Genomic DNA, 19,498 nt, shown 5'->3' with positions numbered 1-19,498 from the left:
GTAAAAAGCAAAGTTTCTATTATTTTATTCATGATCTAATCAAGCACATTTAACAAAACAAAAACTTAATACTATTACATGTCCTATATCTAATTTCTAGTCACATTTCAATATCAATGTCACATTAGTTCTTTCTGGAACAATCACATTCCTTTATCAATCATTGTCATCACATCACTTCTCTAATGTCATCACATCACTTATCTTTATACAGTTGGCATGCATTTTTAACAGCAGTCATGAGTGACTTTTAGTGACTTTTCAAAAATATGCCAGGAAAGGGCTTGACAAATCATATTATTCTCCATCGTAAAATAATTATACAAAACATGCTAAAATAATTAAAGTAGATCAAAAGACGAATAGTTTTTCTCTGACAGTGTCCTATTATCCGGACATAAACATCTTTTGGACATCACAAAATACCGCCGCGTATTAAACAAATCCGCTAATTGCAGTCAGATGGCTATTCAAAGACACACTTAACGTGTGATTTCAATAATTATTATCCAAACAAACAATCAATTATCCAATTATCCAATAAACAATATCATAAAGTGTCACTCGTTAATCCTCTCATTCGGCACACTTGGACACTTACGTCCGAGATAATCGGCACACTTTGACTTTACCGTAAGGTGCGAGATATGGAATTTTACCGACGATTTTTTTTTTTTTTTTTTGTGAGAGACAAATATCGGGATTTCATAAGCTGATATCGGGAATCGGGATTAGGGTCTCAATATCGGGATTTTTTAAAATCCCGTCGGGATATCACATGTATGGTGTATAAGGTAGATTGATAAGCTCTCTTGCCATGAAATGATTCTCATCATTTTTCCATGGTCACAAGTTTCAGATGTTGAAATTTTGGTTGAAAAGATAAAAATAATAAACAGCATGTCATATTTAAATTAAAGAACACATGTTTAATGTACCTTTTTTATTGCATTGAGATAACAAAACATATTGTTTTACAATCAGGAATAATATAATTATTTAAAATAGGATAAGATAGAGAGGTTTTAGGATAGATATGGTAGTTTCCCAATTAACATTGGTAGTATAATTATGGTTAAAATAGGGTAAAATAAGGGTAAAAATAAGGGTTAAAATGTTTTTGATGTATACATGCTTTCAATAGAGTTGTAGAATTTTTTTTTAATTGGCAGATACCACAGTAAATGCTTATAAATGATTATATAGTTGCTAACAATTTATAATTTTATTTCTAGATGCAGCATCGTCTGGAAGACGTTTTGATAGCTCTGACGACAGTTCTAAGGCGTCGAGAGTTGGTGTACGACGTGTCTCGTCATCTAGGCTCTCCAGAGAGTCAAGGGAAGATAAATACAAGGGAGAGCAGCAGGAGGTATATACAATGTGTTTGAAGTGATTAACTCCCTTGATTTGAAAAAAAATTATCACACTGCCTGATTTTTTAGTTGCTGACATGTTTTGAGTTAATTTTTGTTGCGCTAAATGTTTTTGCTAGGTAACTTGTACTTAAATTATATGTTATCTAAGTGTCACATCCCATTTAAGTAATCTCTAAAATACAGTCAATTGAAAGTGATTGTAAGAAAATTGAATGTGTTTTTCCTGGTGAAAAAAATCCTCATTTTATAAAGAGAAAGATTAGCTATGCATAATTGAATTTTATCTGTGATATGGGTTTTAGATTGAATTTATTTATTCAAGTACAATGTATTATGAGTGTCAATTATAGTTGTGCATTTTGCTAGATAAAGTATTTAGATGTCATGTTACTATGTTTTTAACTGTTGTAATATTGCTTGTGTTTTACGTTTCCATGCACCTAGTTATATTTTGTGTGTTATATTCATATGAAGCCATATCTATATGTAGAAATTCTTCTGTTAGAAAATCAATTTGGGTGAGCCCATGTGGCCCAAATTGTAAAGGCTATAATTTCTCATTGCTATCGGTTTGATATTTTTAAATTTCAAGTTCTTCCAACACCAGTACAGCTGGAGAGACCTCATATATTTTTGGAGGCTAATTTTGACTTGATACGGCTTCATATGAACACATGAATGTTTGTTTACATTTTAATTTCATTTCGTTTGTTGCATTTTTATTTTCTAACATCACAGGTTTTTGAAGCCTTGAAGAGACATGACCTTGAAATTTCATTAACTAAACCAGGAACCAGTCATTTATCCTCATATGGGAACCAGTCCACAGACAAGCATGCTATTAACACTGATCATAAGCATCTGAATAACATTGAATCACCTCGATTTGCAAACAAGTCTGTTTTAGATAGTAATTCTGTTCTCCCATCAAGATTTGCTTTGCCTTCGAAAGTAAGTTTGAAATTGAACCTGATTTACCAAATTTGTGTAGATTTTTCAGATTTAATTTTAAAAATTGAAATAAGAATTCTCTTTCAATTATTCCGATTTTGCTCAATTTTGTTGAGTTCTGATATTTTGAATTTAATTTAACAAACTTCCATTTCTTTATATACTAATAATAATTTAAGCATATTCTGAAGTCCTGAATTTAATTATAAGCACTTTCTGAAGTCCTGAATTTAATTATAAGCACTTTCTTAAGTCTCGAATTTAATTATAAGCATATTATGAAGTTCTGAATGTAATTATAAGCACTTTTTAACCAGATTTTCCGAAGGAAAAACTGGTTATTAGATTGAGGTATGTCAGCGGGCGGGCGGGCGGGCGGATGGGCGTACGTAAACAATTTCTTCTGTGCGCAACTCCTCCTACATTTCTCAATGGATTTTGATGAAACTTTCACAGAAGCTTTGTCTTCAAGTGCCCTGGTGCATATTGTTGGGGTTTTATGATTGGATAATATTTGACCTAATTATGGCCCTTTGTTTTTTTTCCTTATACAGAATATATAATGAACAATTTCTTCTATGCTCAACTGCTACATTTCTCAACGGATTTTGTTCTAACTTTCACAAAAACTTTGTCATCAAGTCCCTGGCACATAGTGTCGGAGTTTTGTGATTGGATAATTTTTGACCTAATTATGGCCCTTTGTTTTTTTCCCATATACAGAACATATAGTGAACACTTCTTTTGTGTGCAATTCCTCCTACATTATTCATGATTTACATTGCACATAGTTACATTGTTTGTTGCTTGTATTTGTATTTCAACTTCAACATATTTATCTACAATGGTGATAATTGAAAACCTGGTTTCATGGCATTGCCATGTTTCTTGTTGAAGTTCTGAATTCAATTAAAAGCACTTTCTGATGTCCTGAATATAATTATAAGCGCTTTCTGTAGTCATGAATTTAGTTATATGCACTTCTTAAAAGTTTTAAAGCATTTTACATAATCTACAAGCCTTGTAAATGGTACAGGATAATCAATAGGCTAGAATTTCACAAAATATCAAAATAATAACAATAACAAACATCTGTAACACATGTTATAATAGGGATCAGCTGTGACAAGAAATGAACATATCAGTAAGATTAGAGTACTTGCCTGTTGTAACAGCTTTTACCATGCAATTATTCTGATATCACAAAATCAGGACTTTTTTTTTTACCCGAAATTTTATATTTTTATAACAGTTTTTACCATGACTTTGTAGTTATTCCGGTTTTACAGGATCAGGATTTTTTTTTACCAGAAATTTTATACTTTTAGTATTCATATTTATGTTTTAATTAATACATAAAGAGATTCCTTAACTTCTTTTGTTGCTGAAACTGTTGTCAGAAGATTTCAAAACTCAGTGTTTTTTGTGTTAAGATGATCATCAAATACATGTAATAAATTGTGAAATCAGGTTGTACATAAAAAGTATGTTTTATCACTCATGAAATATCAAAATTTTATTTTAAAGTAGCTACGTAACATTTTATATAATGTTTGTATGTCTTTCATTGAAAACCTTTAGAATTTATAAGTAAATCTTTAATAACACATCTGCTCTGATTTATTTTTAATGCTTTTTCCATTTCCATCAACTTAACATTTGCCATAATGAATATTAAACAGAACAATTCCTTACATATTTGTATGTAATCTTTTAAATGTAATAATATGATATTATATTTGAAGGGTAAACACTACTGTTTTTTCCCCCACAATTTTCAGGTCTCTGCTGCCATATCCAAACTGACGGAATCTTCTGACAAAACTTCCCAAGAAGGTTCGTCTAAGAAAACAGAGGAAAGTCATTCTCCAAAGCGAATACGCAGAGGGAATAATTTCTCCCAACTTTTACAAAAATTTTCTGGTTCCGAAGCTTCAAGTTCCGAAAGATCCGACTCTGAATCTCCAAGGAGGAATAAAATATTCTTAAAACGCCAACAAGCATGTGCAGTGAGTAGTGGTAGTAGTGATGAGACTAGAAGAACTCCAGAACGCACTCAGAGCTTAAAACTACGTAATAAAGAATCTCCAGTCATGGAGAAAGAGTCGGTCAGTTCAGTTCAGCGTTCATCAAGTTTTAAATCGGATTTTATGAAGCGAAAGTTCAGTCCAGAGCCTGATAACAGGAGAAGACTGCCAAGTACTCCAAATGAACAATCTGATCAACCTTCGCCTGAACTTGCTAAAGTTTTAAGCAAAAGAAATGAAATTGTTGCAAAGCAACAAGAAGATGGAGAAGGTTTAGAAAGGCAAAGGATTCATGATGGTAGGGTTGAGAAATCTGACAGGCATTATGCAGCTGTGGATGATGAAGTTATAGCAGATTCTGAAGTTCTTAAAATGTTAAAATCCAGAAGGAAAGAAACTGATTCTTCTATAGAAGCTTCATCTGTCTCAGAGAGTGATAATAAGTCTCAAAAATTAACTTCTAATGTTGAAAGTGCCTTTAAATCTGACACAAGAACTCAGCTGTTTTCTCTATCACCTCATTCGTCTTTGGAAAGTGGTAAAGAAAGAGGGAGGTTGCAATCTCAGTCTTCTGTAGAAAGTAAACTTACAGTCAATTTAACTACAACAGGAAAGGAGAAAAGTTCTCTCCCTGCCTCTAACAGTGATAAATCAGAAAGTGCCAAATTAAAATCTGATGTCCCTCATTTAGATCTCGCTTCAATAGACACAAGTTTAGACGTTCTTAAATCTGTTACTGATGATTTAGATGATACAAAACATTCCAGTGATAAATTCAGTTCAGATCTATCACATTTAAAAGTCACTTCTCCGACCCAAGTTGCCACATTTATTAAATCAGTAGAAAGTGATAGTAACAGTCAGTCAGAAGCTAAAATGAAATCTATTCATACCAGAATTGAGGCAGAAGAACAAAAATTTGCCAGAAGTACAGCAATTGAAACTAAAGCTGAAACTGTTCAGAGGCCTTCTTCACCAACCTCCCCATCCCAAGGCAGTATTAACATTACAAGCAAGAGTGAGATAATGAGGAAGATCTCAACAAAAGAAAGAACTCCAGAAAGGCAAAGTCCTAAAAGATCTGGACCTATGAAAGTGACAACACCATTGAATGCCTCTGGTTTGTTTTTACTCTGTACTTATTCCTGTCAGTCTTGTTTGATAATTGTTATTACTACATCAAATTTCTTTATCAATGTTTTTCCCGCTAGATATGTTTAATGGACCTGTTCTTCTTTCAATCTGGAAAAAATCTGTCATCAATTAAATGGGAAATTTTAGAAATAAGTACTGACGAAATAACAAACAATGCAGACAATTTGAAAAATATAATTATTAGATTATGATCATTTAAAATATTCTATTAAAGTTTTTTCTTACACTAGTTATTATCATTGTGGACAACTTTGTTATCATCAAATTGGTTAAAAGCCCATACTTCTTTAAACAAACCAGATATTCTATGATTTAGGCTCAGGACTGACAAGGACGGAATCAGTTGGTCGTACAGAGTCAGAGAGACCAAAGGGTATTTTGAAGAGGACACCTTCATTGAAGCAGAGTGGCGTTATCGTAGATCCAGAATTAGCTGAGGTGTTGAAGTCAAGGCGACAGAGACATGATGAGGTGGATGAGGAAGAAGAAGAGCAAAAACTTACAGCACAAGAAGAGATACAAAAAGCCAGGTATGATGCTGAATCTTTTCTTGATTATTTGTATGGTATCAATATTTTTAAAGTTGTTCGGTTGCTATTTTAAATGATGATTTTTTTTTCCAATTCATACTAAGATATCCTGTGTTTCCAAAGCACAGGCTTAAGAAAAATTCAACATATAAACATGAAAATGGCAAAATGATTACTTAAAAAAAATCGGCAGATCTATCATGGAACCATATGACATGTTTGTACCATTCTGTGAAAAGTGGCTTAATGTCCCCAAGTAAGGGAATGTCAGTGCCCCAAAGGAGGAAACAAGTAGTGTTACAAAATTAAATGGAATTTTGGCAGGGGAATTCAGAGGTTATGAAGCCTGTATAAATTATCATAGAAAAGATGTCAAGCACAATTTTAAAAAAAGAATAACTTAATTCCTCACATTAGTGCAGTAATGGGTTGACTTTTATTGAAATTTTGTATGAGTTAATCCATTACTACACTAAAGTGACGACAAATGCTGCATATAGATGTCTAAATTGAAGTGAATTTACCAAAATTTTTTAAAAGGACAAAATTCTGTCACTTTGAGGAACCAATTTATATTAAGATTCATGACATATTAGAAAAGTTTAATATGGAAACTGGTTGAGGATAGTTCTATGTGCAATAAGATCTCAGCATATGACATTTTTTCCATAAATTGAATACATGAGCCATGTTATGACAAAACCAACATAATTTTTACCTTCCAATCCTTATTATTGTTTATTTTGTGATACTGTGATACAGTGCAACAGTTATAGCAATAAATGAAAATACTTCTGTGAAATATTATATTGCATGATGGAACCAGCCTGCTAACAGATTTTTGTAGAAAGTTAAATGCAAGACTGGCATATCTCTGTATGCAATAATATTATAGAGAACAAAGAGTTATGACCTTATTGCAATGAACTGGTAGATAGATTCCAGGCAGTGTGATAAAAGAAACATTGTTCCATTAATAAATGATATTGTAACACTTACAAGTAATTAATGCATTAATGGAGGGAATCAGTTGTTGCTATTATTTTACTTTCTGCTGATTTCTGATATTCAAAGAAAAATCATAAAATTAGGTTCGAATTATTGCTCTCTTACAGAAACAAGCCAATCAAAAGGTAACAATATGCTGAACTAATTAACACTTTATCATGTTTTGCACAGTTGCAGTTAATGTACATGTGATTTTATACCCAAAATGAATTGAGAGATAACCCACTGTTTTCAGCTTTCTTTGTGTATGTAATGAGAGGAAAGTCTTTACCATTAATTGATTGGTGTGTCTTTGGGAAACAAAAGGGAATACGTGAATTCTTATGAGAGGATGTCATAACCATGAATAAGTTTATCTTTAGGAAACAAAAAGGAATAGGTGGCTCCTTATGAGGGAATGTTTTTACTATGAATTAGTTTGTCTTTAGGAAACAAAAAGGATTAGGTGACTCCTTATGAGGGAATGTCTTAACCATGAATAAGTTTATCTTTAGGAAACTAAAAAGATTAGGTGGCTCCTTATGAGGGAATGTTTTTACTATGAATTAGTTTGTCTTTAGGAAACTAAAAAGATTAGGTGGCTCCTTATGAGGGAATGTTTTTACTATGAATTAGTTTGTCTTTAGGAAACAAAAAGGATTAGGTGGCTCCTTATGAGGGAATGTCTTTACCATGAATTGGTTTATCTTTAGGAAACAATAAGGAATAGACAGCTTCTTATGAGGGGATGTCTTTACAATGAATTAGTTTGTCTTTAGAAAACTAAAAGAAATAGGTGGCTCCTTATGATGGAATGTCTTTACCATGAATTAGTTTGTCTTTAGAAAACAAAAAAGAATATGTGGCTTCTTATGAGGGAATGTCTTTACTATGAATTAGTTTGTCTTTAGGAAACAAAAAGAAATAGGTGTCTCTTATAAGGGAATGTCTTTATCATGAACTGGTTTATCTTTAGGAAACAAAAAGGAAAAGACAGCTTCTTATAAGGGAATGTCTTAACATGATTTTGTTTGTCTTTAGGAAACAAAAAGAAACAGGCGTTTTTTATGACCATGAATTGGTTTGTCTTTAGGAAACATAAAGAAATAGGTGGCTTCTTATGAGAGGAAAGTCTTTACCATTAATGGGTATGTCAACAAAAAGGAATAGGGGGCTCCTTCTGAGGGAATGTCTTACCATGAATTGGTTTGTCTTTAGGAAACAAAAATGAATATGGGGCTTCTAGTAAGGGAAAGTCTGTACCATAAATTGGTTTGTCTTTAGGAAACAAAAAGAAATAGGTGGCTCCTTATGAGGGAACGTCTTTTCAATGAATTGGTTTGTCTTTAGGAAACAAAAAGAAAAAGGTGGCTTCTTATGAGGGAAAGTCTTTAGAATTAATTGGTTTGTCTTTAGGAAACAAAAAGAAATAGGTGGCTTCTTATGAGGGAAAGTCTGTACCATGAATTGGTTTGTCTTTAGGAAACAAAAACAAATAGGTGGCTTCCAACCAAAGACTTTTTGGGTAAGCTAAGATGATCTAGCTATGAAACAGAAAGTCAGTTGTTGTAATGATGTGCCCGTAAATGCCTGAAATAATAAATGCAAGGCTACCAAAAAGGTTTTCCTTCATCACTAAAAAAAAAACCTTTACAGTGCCAGTAATGACCTGATAATGGAAATAAAATTGAAGGTTTCAGAATCTGATGCAAATTTCACCTTTGTGTGTTTTCTGTCTTCACCAACCTTTTCCTTCTGTTGATGAACTGCATCAGCTGAGCTTATTTGTTCGTCTGACTCTGTCTGGTATACATGTTTATGTCTAGATTGTATATTTTGTAACTAACACAAAAATTGGTTGAATACGAGTGTGAGTTTCTCTTTTTCACTGAGATTGCTTTTATTTCTAGTCTAATATTACATACATTATCACCTGCACTTGTAACACTCATTTTCTGCAATAATTTATTTGAAGGAACATGGTTGGTTCTACTCAGGTGCCTATTCGTGCCTGAAATAAGGCACAGAAGGGCATCTGAAGTCTTCTTCCACAAGTAAAGTCGCCATATGACCTATACTGTGTTGGTGCCATGTTAAACCTACAAAAAAATGTTTTCATTCAAACAGTCGTTGTGGAATTGGCCAAATGATGTCTTAAGCTTTCAGTGGTCACAGTTATTAATTTACTATTTATAGGGGAGTTTAGGTGATTGATGTAATTTCAGGGAATTATTATGTGCATAATTGTAGAATAAAATATAAAGTCCAGGTCAAATTTAAGACCAAAATGAATTAATGCGACCATTTTTAATTATTGTCCAATCTTTTGTTTTTTTCTTACTAGATATCTATAACAAATTCTTTTTTAGAAGTGCTCTATCACTATTCATGAGAGATCATTCAATTTTCTATAACTTGCATTTTTCATGCACAAGTCAATTTGAAGCTAAGACTGAGAAACTATGTAGTTACATACAAAGTTTAATTGTTGTTGAAATGAACATCTTGCATTTAATTATGTTATGTATAAAGAAGGAAAATAATTGGGATAAATATATATCTGTATTGGTTGTTAGTCATTATAAACACTAGCCATTGGATATGTGGTATCAGTTAGGGTTCAACCTAAGAACACTATTATTATGTTATGGTGTAGAAAGTTACATATGGTTATAGTTTGTAAGATACTAATTAATGTAGGCTTCCTGATAGACAGTATACATGATATATGGATTATTATTATTAATTAACAGATAATCTGATTCACCAAAGCCTAAGGCATTTATTTGAATAGATGACACTAGGCTTTTGAGTTTTAGCTGAATATAGTAAATATATGTACATGTAGAATAGGTCTTCTATTGACCAGCATTCATATGTCCGTGCCATGTCGCACCTCGGTAAAAAGAATTTGTAGCTGTAACCTATACTTTGAAGCTTTTTCATTTCTGGCATTATCTTCTCTTGCAGGTATGAGTACAGTTTCAAACTCAATCATGGATTTGACAAAATTATGCCCTTTTTGAAACTTTGTAAGCTGAAATTTTGGTAAATTTTCATGCAGAATTTTATCATTTCTCTTGTATTTTTCCAAAATTTTAGTTTTTGAAGATATATTATTCTACTCAACTAGACATTCTATGAATTAATAATGGTAAATGTGTTGCAGTTTCCAAATTTGAGTTGATACAAACATACTATAATATTATTATATTAATTTTACAGTTGAAAGTTGATACTTTGACTAAGTTAACTTATGACTGTAATAGAATCATTGTCTGAGACCATTGCCCCACCCCCTCTCCACAAATATAAAATATACATAAAAAAAAGAAAGATTAACACCGATATGACTAAAACTTGCAATGTACCTATTTTATATTAAAGATGAAAGATTTGAAATTGTGTAAACTAACATCATTCTATCAGTACCTTCTTTTTATCATGTCACTTCAAAATGTCTAGATTAAAAGTTCTAGGTAACTGGTTATTAAACTAAGGTAAGTAATTATAAAAGTGAACACTCCAATTGTATTACCTTGATGGTAAGAAGATGGGGTATGTAACTGTGGCAGATTGCCATTACGTTTGGCATTGCCGGTGATTGTAGCGGAAATTTCTAAAAATAGACCAGTTACCTGTGTAACAGTGGGTCGTTTGTGTGTTGGTGCTTATAGCACATGTTTACATATTGTGTGAACAGAAAACCTTGGGACTAAAACAAGATTGTTATTCTGATTAAGTTTTCTTGGAATATTATAAACGTGAAGAAAGTTTGTATATTTTGAGTTTTTGATATCACTAAGGCATAAAATTTTGCTGTTTAATCTATCCGTCATTATGTTGCACTGTTTTAAAATGTTATTTCGTAAGAATGTGCCAATATTGTGCATCTGTATCATACTGTATTTATTATCATACATAATGCTTGTATATTGTCAGAAAATGCAGGTTTTCTTGTCAGTCATTGCCAGTGGTATGTTCAACATCTGAATGATTTGATTATTTCTACTTCAAGGGTTTGAGCTTAGTGTCATTTTAGGGAATGATATACATAATTGTGCATTCTGGAATTAAATGTTTTGTTTACAACTTGGCCAAGTGAAATAGTGTTTACGGTCTTTTATTTTATGTGAACTAGATGTATAGATGTAATCCATTTTAATGCTGAATAAAATATGGAAACAATGGTTACTTTAAAGGCATGGTAACTGTCAGAATTTATACACTTTTCATTCTTTAGAAAGGTTAAACATTTTTTTTAATGGATTTAGAGTATGTTAAATGTCTATCACGATCCTGTAGGAAGTAGCACTAAATGTGAGTATCCCTGTCAGGGGCAGGCCGATGTTTCCTTGCGCAAGACATTATGGGGTATAATGGGCCTGGGGTATAATGTGCCTTTAAATGTTTACTGACTTCATAAAATCATCGTATGCCAGAATGATTGTTAAGAGACTGATACTCAGGCATTTTCAAGAAAACACAGAATACAATGTAGAATTTGTTTATGTGAGGAAGCTTTCTTGTTTATGGTACAAAGAGACTAATGGTTTATAATTAAAGAGTATGTACATGAAATTTAACACATTGGCAGCGCAAGTTTTTCTATATAGGCTAGGTTATGAAGATCCCTTAACAATGTTACACATTTATGATGTACTATAATTATTATTATATAACTATACCAGTGTTGAGATGTTTGTTCATTCACAGCCAAAGATGATCATAAAACATTGTTGAATTGTGTAGATAACTGCAATATAGTTTGGGTTTTTTCTCTTGACATGTTTTGTCCTTTTGCCAGATAGTGTAATAATATTGATATGATTGAACGAGAAATGTTATAACTGAAAACATTCAGTACAGAATATTGTTATTATTATTTCAACTAAAAGAAATATATATCTTTGGGCTGTGAATTTTACTTTAATACGTGATTTTGTAGGGTTGTTAATTAGGCTTTAAGAAGAAAGACAACTCTTACATTGCAAATTGCAGTATCATTTTTCTCCCTTGGTCAACATCTGGCAAAAAAAGGCAAGTTCTTGATAGTCTGAAAAACTGAACCCTGTTGGAACTGACTGTGATTAAATTTTTGTCAACAGTAAAGACATTAGTCAGCTTTAAACTGTTGATAGCTTTGATAATTATAACATTTCTATCATCTTCGTAAAATCGCCTAGGTTTCCGAGGATGTTGTTCTGTAAACAATAAATGGACTGTTGAAAATTGAAAACTTGGCAAATCTTAACCATAATCTCTGCAGGTGAAGGGTTAATATTTAATTATCCTAAAATACATGTACATTTATGTAAAAATAAAAATATTTTTAACCATGAAATCAGTAAAATTATTTACACGGTACTTGTGTTAGATATTGTATATATATTATAAAATAAAATCACTTGATAGTTGTTTATCTAATTTGATAATATTTAACTTATAAACTTGTAATCATTACTAACATGATAATTACTTTGGTCAAATGCTTAGTTTAATGACTTCATACTTTGACCTTTATTAAAGGAGCTCCACCGAGGTCAAAAAGCCTAAAAACATACAATTTGAAATTCTTATATGTTTGTAAATTTGCAATGGATAAAAAGGAAATATATTCAGAATCAAATTGTATATTGATTTTCTTCTGCCATTCTTTAAGCCCCATTTAGTTGAAAGCGTTGCAATTAACAATTTTCATTTTGGGTCACATTGCACAAAGGAAAAAAAAAATATCTGAAAATTTGCCCACAAGTTACTGGTCCAGACTTACATCGAATGGTACACAAATCTTGGGAAAATATTTCCACTAACCTCATGTAAAAAAAAAAAAATCAGTGGAGTCCCTTTAATTTATCAAATGCTTAGATTAAGAATGATGTCATTCCACTTTAAATGAGATTGTAACAAGTCCTATGTCAATTTAAAAAAGAAAAGTAGTACTAGGAAAAAATACTGGTTTTCTATATGAATAATAATTACGTAATCATGAAATCTGCAAGAAAAAAAAACAACATCAAAATATGGCTGATGTCACAGACTGATATTATTTTGGCTTTTTTGTCAACAGGACACTTTTTACCAGCTTAAAACTTAATAGGAGTTAACCAGTCATTGCACTCAGGGCATTTTTTTTCAGATAATGTTAACCGTCTCAAATATTGTTGTATGGTTTTGAACCATGATTTTGGGCTTGAATACTAATTTAAGGTATCTCTTTGTAAAATCTTTCAATCTATATCTTATCTTTTAATTTTGTACATAGAAAGGGAGATTAGTAAGTTTTGACATTTTGACATATTTATTACCTCCCTTGTACAATATGTTTTTCAGAGAAGAAGCTCAACAGAAAGATGATGCTCCAAAAGAAAGGGAAGTTTCTGTGGCTGAGAGAATCTTTCAGATGCACACAAAGATTGAGGAAGTAAAGTCATGTCCGATAACTCCAAAAGCCCGATCAGGATTTACAACACCAAAATCATCAGCTCTACAAAGGTTAGTCTTTGGTCAATTTTTAGCTTACCTGTCACAAAGTGACATAGTGAGCTTTTGTAATCGTCTCAGCTTAGATATTTATCATGAAACATCTTCTAATGGGTATCTACCAAAATTTTTCAAATAAAAGCCCTAGGGTTAAAATTGGCGCTACCCCATGGGCCTATATACAGGTGAGCAATTTCAGGGCCATTATGACCCTCTTGTATTTGTGTGTAGAGCCTAAGGCCCTTATTTTAACCCTCAAACTGCATGAACCAAAAATGATAAAGTCACAGTACAGTCTGATCTGGCTTTTTACTGTTGATAGCTGGAATGACAGTAATAGACAACAATTTTTTTTAATCTTAATCTTTAGGTCCCTACTGTTTGTAATTACAGAAAATCCATTTGTGCTTCATATTCCTGTCCTGTATTAAGATTCAAATACTTTACAGTGAACTCAGTTTCACCAACAATAAGGTGTAGATGAAATTTCCACCTATCTGGCCATCCACCTGATGGTGGTAGAATTTTTATTGTTCCTACTTCGCTACAGCACTCCTCTATACAGTAATGAGGATCTTCACGGGTAGATCTAAATAGAAATACATATCTCTCAATACATTTTTCTACTGTAGTGGTTATATCATACCCTTCATATTTAAATGTCTGTCCATACTCCACTATCTGACCTTTTTCAATCATCTTCCAATATATCATGTCACAACATAAGACCCCATCACAAATAATCATAAGTTGAATTGGATCTATTCCCACTCTGAATTGTCTTTTATTTGCAAATCCATAAGAGTACCTGGACTTACGTTGTATGATATTTTTAGGTTTCCAGCCCATCATCACTGCCCCATTTAACACAGCCAGTCTAGCATCATCTACAAGGATAACTCTCATATTTCTGAACTGTGATTGAATTCTCTCCCTTACATAGGGAGATTCACTGTATCCTCCAACTAAAATGATTGTTTTGATTTCATTTTCATCACATTTATTTAGTATTTCAACCAACTTGCTAATGATTTTATCAACTGATGGCTTAAATAATTCTTCCAGCATCTCTCTGTTAAGTAAAAGTCTAGCTTCAATTGAATGATACTCGAGTTTTCTGGCATATTTCGACTTATTTACTATATCATTCAAGTTCCTTTTTTCCCTCTTATGAAATGCACCAGAGCATTTTCCATTTTCAGTTGTATAGCATTTGTTTCTGATTTAAACTCTTTCTTCTTCAGTCTAAACTCATTAACAAGGCTTACACATGCTGATGGGAAGGTAGTTGAGAATTCACTCCAAACCTTTTTTCCTATTAAAGTTTTCATCATGTTAATAAAACAATCATCAACATCACTGCCACCAGAGGTTTCTCCTGTTGTTCGGTATATTTCTTGTATTTTCCTACCATCTATTATTTTATGAGCACATATGTCTGTTGTCCCTCCACCTAAATCAGCAAGTATGTACATAAATCCACACGGTATTTCTTCTGTCATTATTCGTGGTGTACTGTATAAAGCTGCTGCTTCAGGCTCAAGAACAAGTCGAAGATGTGTCTCTGGAATTCCTGCATTTGTTGAAGCTTCTCTCATGAACTGACGTGCTGAGTCAGATGATATTGCTGGAATTGTTATCATCCATTGAATGTCAGTTTTTTTCAGTTCAAGTATTGATTCACAAACTATCTTTGATGCTTCATCTTTTAGATGTTTTATTGCTATTGAAAACACTGTCATAGCTTCAAGTGGTTTACCAGAAATATCTTTAACTACCATTTTTCTTTCAATTTTACTTTCATGATATATTTTCATTTTAAAGTTTTCAAAGTAGTAAAATTTGGATCTGTCACATTGAGAAAGCTTGTAAAATTCAGTCTGTGCTTTGTATCCAAATGAATGGAATGTTTTGTCTGGTTTTAATAACAATACTGTAGGTACTCTATCTTCCTGCATCATTCCTCCATGTTCTGCTGATTTTATTTTGTCTTCATTTCCCTTAAAGGAATATGCAAACCCGGAATGAACTGTTCCAAAATCTATGGCTACTACAACAAGAGGCTTGTCCACTTTATCTTCATGTAGAGAATCCTGAGATTCTTTCTGTCTCCTTTCATTACTCTGTTCAGTTTCTTGTCTAACTGTAGGTTGTATGGTTGCTCCCATACTTGTTACAGTTTTAATTTAATAACTTATCCTAGTTAATGAATCTGAAATTAAAAATAAAAAGGTTTTTTTTTACTCTATATATATTGTACTGCTACTGTTATTGATATCGTTTATATACAAATAGAAAATTGAATTTGACTAAGTTTTCTACCTACCTTCATTTCTATTTAAATATTTTCAAGTGATAACAGAACTCAGTTTTGTGTTTGTATTTTTTCTTCAATTTTGTTTCTTTTATTTAGATACACCTGAATGTCAGACAAAAATCCCCTTCATGTATTTTTGTTTATCTGGACATAATCCCCTCCATGGGTGGACATAATTCCCTTCATGTGTGAAATTTTGAAGTGGACAAAATCCCCTCAATAAAATTGCAACAAAATCCCCCTCATCATTTTAATCAATTAAAATGAACACTGTTAAACTAATTAAAATGTTTTTCATACTAATCAATTTAAAGCAGTTAAAGAAATTGCTTAATCAAATTTATCACACACCCGTGCCGATTTTGCGACTCCGTAAATATGGTATTGCACGGCCGTGCATATATTTTGACGTGACGTCATTAGCGTTATTCAAACATTGTGTAAAGACGCGCTAAATGTTAGCGTTATACTATAGGCGCGTCAATGAAAAACGACTCTTATTTTACCTTAAACGGTCTTTATTTTGGGTATGTGATAAATAGAATATTAAATTCGTGTAACTTCATTACTGAATTTATTGCACTCGTTGAATAAAATAATATTATGCTCGCCAGAGGCTCGCATAATATAATTTTATTCAACTCGTGCAATAAATTCAGTATTGAACTTACACTCATTCAATATCCTCTATATATTTGTTATGCAGTTGATAATTTACCACAATTATAATGAACACTGATAAACCTGTTAAATCGTTTTTAATGATAATTTGGTTGATAATTGATCGGAACAAATAATAAAAATATGTCTTATCAAGCTTATATAATTATAAAGGTTAACTTGATACATAATTATAAATAAAAAAAACAAAAGTTCATTATAATTCATCAATTTTTATTGAGCATAAAAATACATTATTCATCAATTTTATGGACCATAATAATACATCAGAAAACTATGAAACAAGGCCGAAGGGGGTTTTGTCCTGGTAGGTTAGGGGATTTTGTCCGGCCTTGCAAAAACATGAAGGGGATTATGTCCACCCATGAAGGGGATTTTGTCCGGGTATGGGAAGGGGATTTTGTCTGAAGGGGATTATGTCCATACACCTATATGGCGCCCTTGGAGATTTTTGTTATTGAGAATTTGAAATATGATCATTCAATATATTCTTTATTGTATTGGCCTTGTATACATATACCTTTATCAAAAAATGAATAGATGTATTGAAAATTGTGATATTCATAACCTTAACTTAAATTTAATTGATTTTTAGAAAGAAGAAAAAAGTTTTATAGGATAATAAACTGTATTAAATCTAATAATTTAATAATTTTGCCTAATTAGGATTTGTCATCTTAAAGTAATTAATTATTACAATCTTCAAAAATTTATTCATGAGTCCGGGAGGGAGGGGGGATATACTTAAAAAAAGCACATGCCGATTTTTGTGTGATATTCATTATTTATATATTTCTAGGATATTTATATATATATATATTGATACTGTCATATCAACTTTATGCTGATTGCAAATACAAAAAAAAAATGCAATTTATATAGCAGGGTTTTTTTTTAAGGTTAGAAAATTGAGCTCATGTATAATAATTTGTATTTATTTGGGGGTTAGTATTTAAGGTTTTCTGTCTGCTACAAATAATTATGTAGTTCATTCGTAGAATCTATGTATTACAATTTTTTTAAGTGCCATTTAACTATATACAGGGCTTCTTGTTGTTTATTGTAATTTACTGTGATATTGACATTTTATGGCCAATATTTCAGTAATTAATTAATTTTTTACCTGAAATTTTGATAGAGTATTAATTTTGATAGATATTAAAGGGACTCCAGCGATGTTTTTTTTACAAAACTCAGGCCAGAATATTTTTTTTCAGCAGTTTTGATGTAGGTTCCCGACCAATAACTTGTGTGCATAGTTTCACATCTGAGTCCCTCTTTTCCTAAAATTAATATTTATTTTATGCATTACAATCATGCTAATAATCAGACACAATTATTTTTTAGCTTAATTATCAGCATATTCGCTATTATCCTTTGCAAATGTTTCAGTTTCAAGTGCTTCACTTGATGTATGTAAAAATTTAAAATTTTATATTTTAGGCTTTAGGCCAGATTGGAGCTCCTTTAATGATAGGTCAAAAGTGAAGAATAAATAATTAGAAAAATGCTGATTTATTATTATAGATTTTAACATTTCATAAATATTTCTGTTAAAAAAGATTTTAATTAATTTCACTTACCATTACTCCTTATCCTATTTCACAAAAATGTTAAATTTCAATTTAGACTTGTGCCATACATTAACATATTGATTTACCTTCATCCACTGTTTTAGCTTAAAGATTAAGTTGAAAAGCCCTATAGATATGAATTCTATAGCTCTGTCTTATTGTTTCAGATTTAAAATAAGATGAATTTAATCTTGGCATCAAAATGTAAAGGTGTTCATAATTTGTAAAAAACCTTTGTCTTGATTGCCAAAAATACTATTTGTTTTGTTATTAAATTATGATGGAACAATCTAAATCTTATTGATAATATTCTATGCTTTATTACTTTTGTCTACACTAAAAGAAATATCTTTAATTTAAAGTTGCATACATTTTGGTAAATAAATTTGTATTGATTCTGAAATATACCCCTTCCTTATAATAAGCTCCCAAGCACCCCATTATGCAGAACTTTAAGCACGATAGCATGTTCAATAATAAAGCTCATATTTTTCAAGAAAATAATGATGACAAATATGAACAATAATTTATTAAACCAGAACAAATATTTACTTGAAACTTAAAATTTATATGAATGGTTACAAGCAAGCTCAGATGACGAAAATTCTACATTTCCATTGAATTATTACACAAGTTATGCCCCTTTTAGGCTTAGAAAATGTTCTGATATAACCATTAATACTTAAATGTTTCTGAAACTAGAACAGATATTCACTCGAAACTATATAATATATGAAGGGTCACAAGTAAGCTGAGTATGCAAAGTTTTTCCACTCTTAATTACATTTTGACATAATTATGCTATTTTCTTAACTTCACTACTACTTTTGTTTGTTTTACTACATTGGGAAAATGATAGGTTATTTGTAACTGTTTTGAACATGATTTGACAATATATAGTAAAACTATTACCTGTACAATTTGGTTTTTTTTCCACCAGAGATATTTTCTTTTTATGTATATGTATTTGTGCCACTTAAGTTATTCCCTTAACCACCTTTCAAAGTCTTCTTCTGTCAAGGACATTGGTCGGGGTATGAATCGCATTCAGCGATAGTTCTAGTTTCTGCGGGCTCCAAATTCTGCGTTTTTCCCAATTTTGGCATGTTTTTATTACCGTGACTTTATTTCTGTGGCACATTGTTTGGACAAAACAATATTCAAATTCTGCGGGTGACCTTATCATAAAATGTCGCCATTGTCATGGTGGAGCTACAATAAAGTTTACTTTTCGTACAGACTATTTTGTTATAAGTATCACAGATATCACCATAGCAAAGATAAATTACAACTGCAAGGGAGCTAACCGAGAGCTGGACAAAAAAAAGAAAGCGGTGACCAGACTTTATTTGAATTTATTTCAAAACAAACATTTAAATACATCAATGACTAAGTCATATTACTCTACCTATAA

At 31.6% G+C, this 19,498-nt stretch overlaps 3 protein-coding genes across 3 annotated transcripts in view; 1 reads left to right on the top strand and 2 right to left on the bottom strand.

Moving 5' to 3' along the window:
• Nucleotides 1-13,750, top strand: part of LOC132751127 (caldesmon-like) — a 60,692-nt gene extending 46,942 nt beyond the window's left edge. The window contains exons 3-9 of the mRNA XM_060741248.1: nucleotides 1,236-1,372; nucleotides 2,118-2,330; nucleotides 4,112-5,477; nucleotides 5,829-6,042; nucleotides 7,158-7,175; nucleotides 13,363-13,524; nucleotides 13,744-13,750. Of these exons, the coding sequence (XP_060597231.1) occupies nucleotides 1,236-1,372; nucleotides 2,118-2,330; nucleotides 4,112-5,477; nucleotides 5,829-6,042; nucleotides 7,158-7,175; nucleotides 13,363-13,524; nucleotides 13,744-13,750 (2,117 nt within the window). The remainder of the gene's footprint in view (nucleotides 1-1,235; nucleotides 1,373-2,117; nucleotides 2,331-4,111; nucleotides 5,478-5,828; nucleotides 6,043-7,157; nucleotides 7,176-13,362; nucleotides 13,525-13,743) is intronic.
• Nucleotides 13,751-13,899: 149 nt separating this feature from the next.
• On the bottom strand, nucleotides 13,900-14,580 carry LOC132751125 (heat shock 70 kDa protein 12A-like). Its single transcript, XM_060741247.1, has one exon. It carries the CDS (start codon nucleotides 14,578-14,580, stop codon nucleotides 13,900-13,902), a length of 681 nt encoding a protein of 226 aa, XP_060597230.1.
• An 80-nt stretch (nucleotides 14,581-14,660) lies between these two features.
• On the bottom strand, nucleotides 14,661-15,680 carry LOC132751124 (heat shock 70 kDa protein 12B-like). The gene is made up of 2 exons (XM_060741246.1): nucleotides 15,368-15,680; nucleotides 14,661-15,139 (listed from the first exon to the last, which is right to left on the bottom strand). Exons 1-2 carry the CDS (start codon nucleotides 15,678-15,680, stop codon nucleotides 14,661-14,663), a joined length of 792 nt encoding a protein of 263 aa, XP_060597229.1.
• Nucleotides 15,681-19,498: the final 3,818 nt, after the last annotated feature.

The sequence above is a fragment of the Ruditapes philippinarum genome, unplaced genomic scaffold (genome assembly GCF_026571515.1).
Source record: "Ruditapes philippinarum isolate M1 unplaced genomic scaffold, ASM2657151v2 ctg1509_1_1_1_1, whole genome shotgun sequence".
NCBI lineage: Eukaryota > Metazoa > Mollusca > Bivalvia > Venerida > Veneridae > Ruditapes > Ruditapes philippinarum.
Note: the sequence above shows the minus strand (reverse complement) of the source record. Positions and strands in the feature narration are given on the sequence as shown.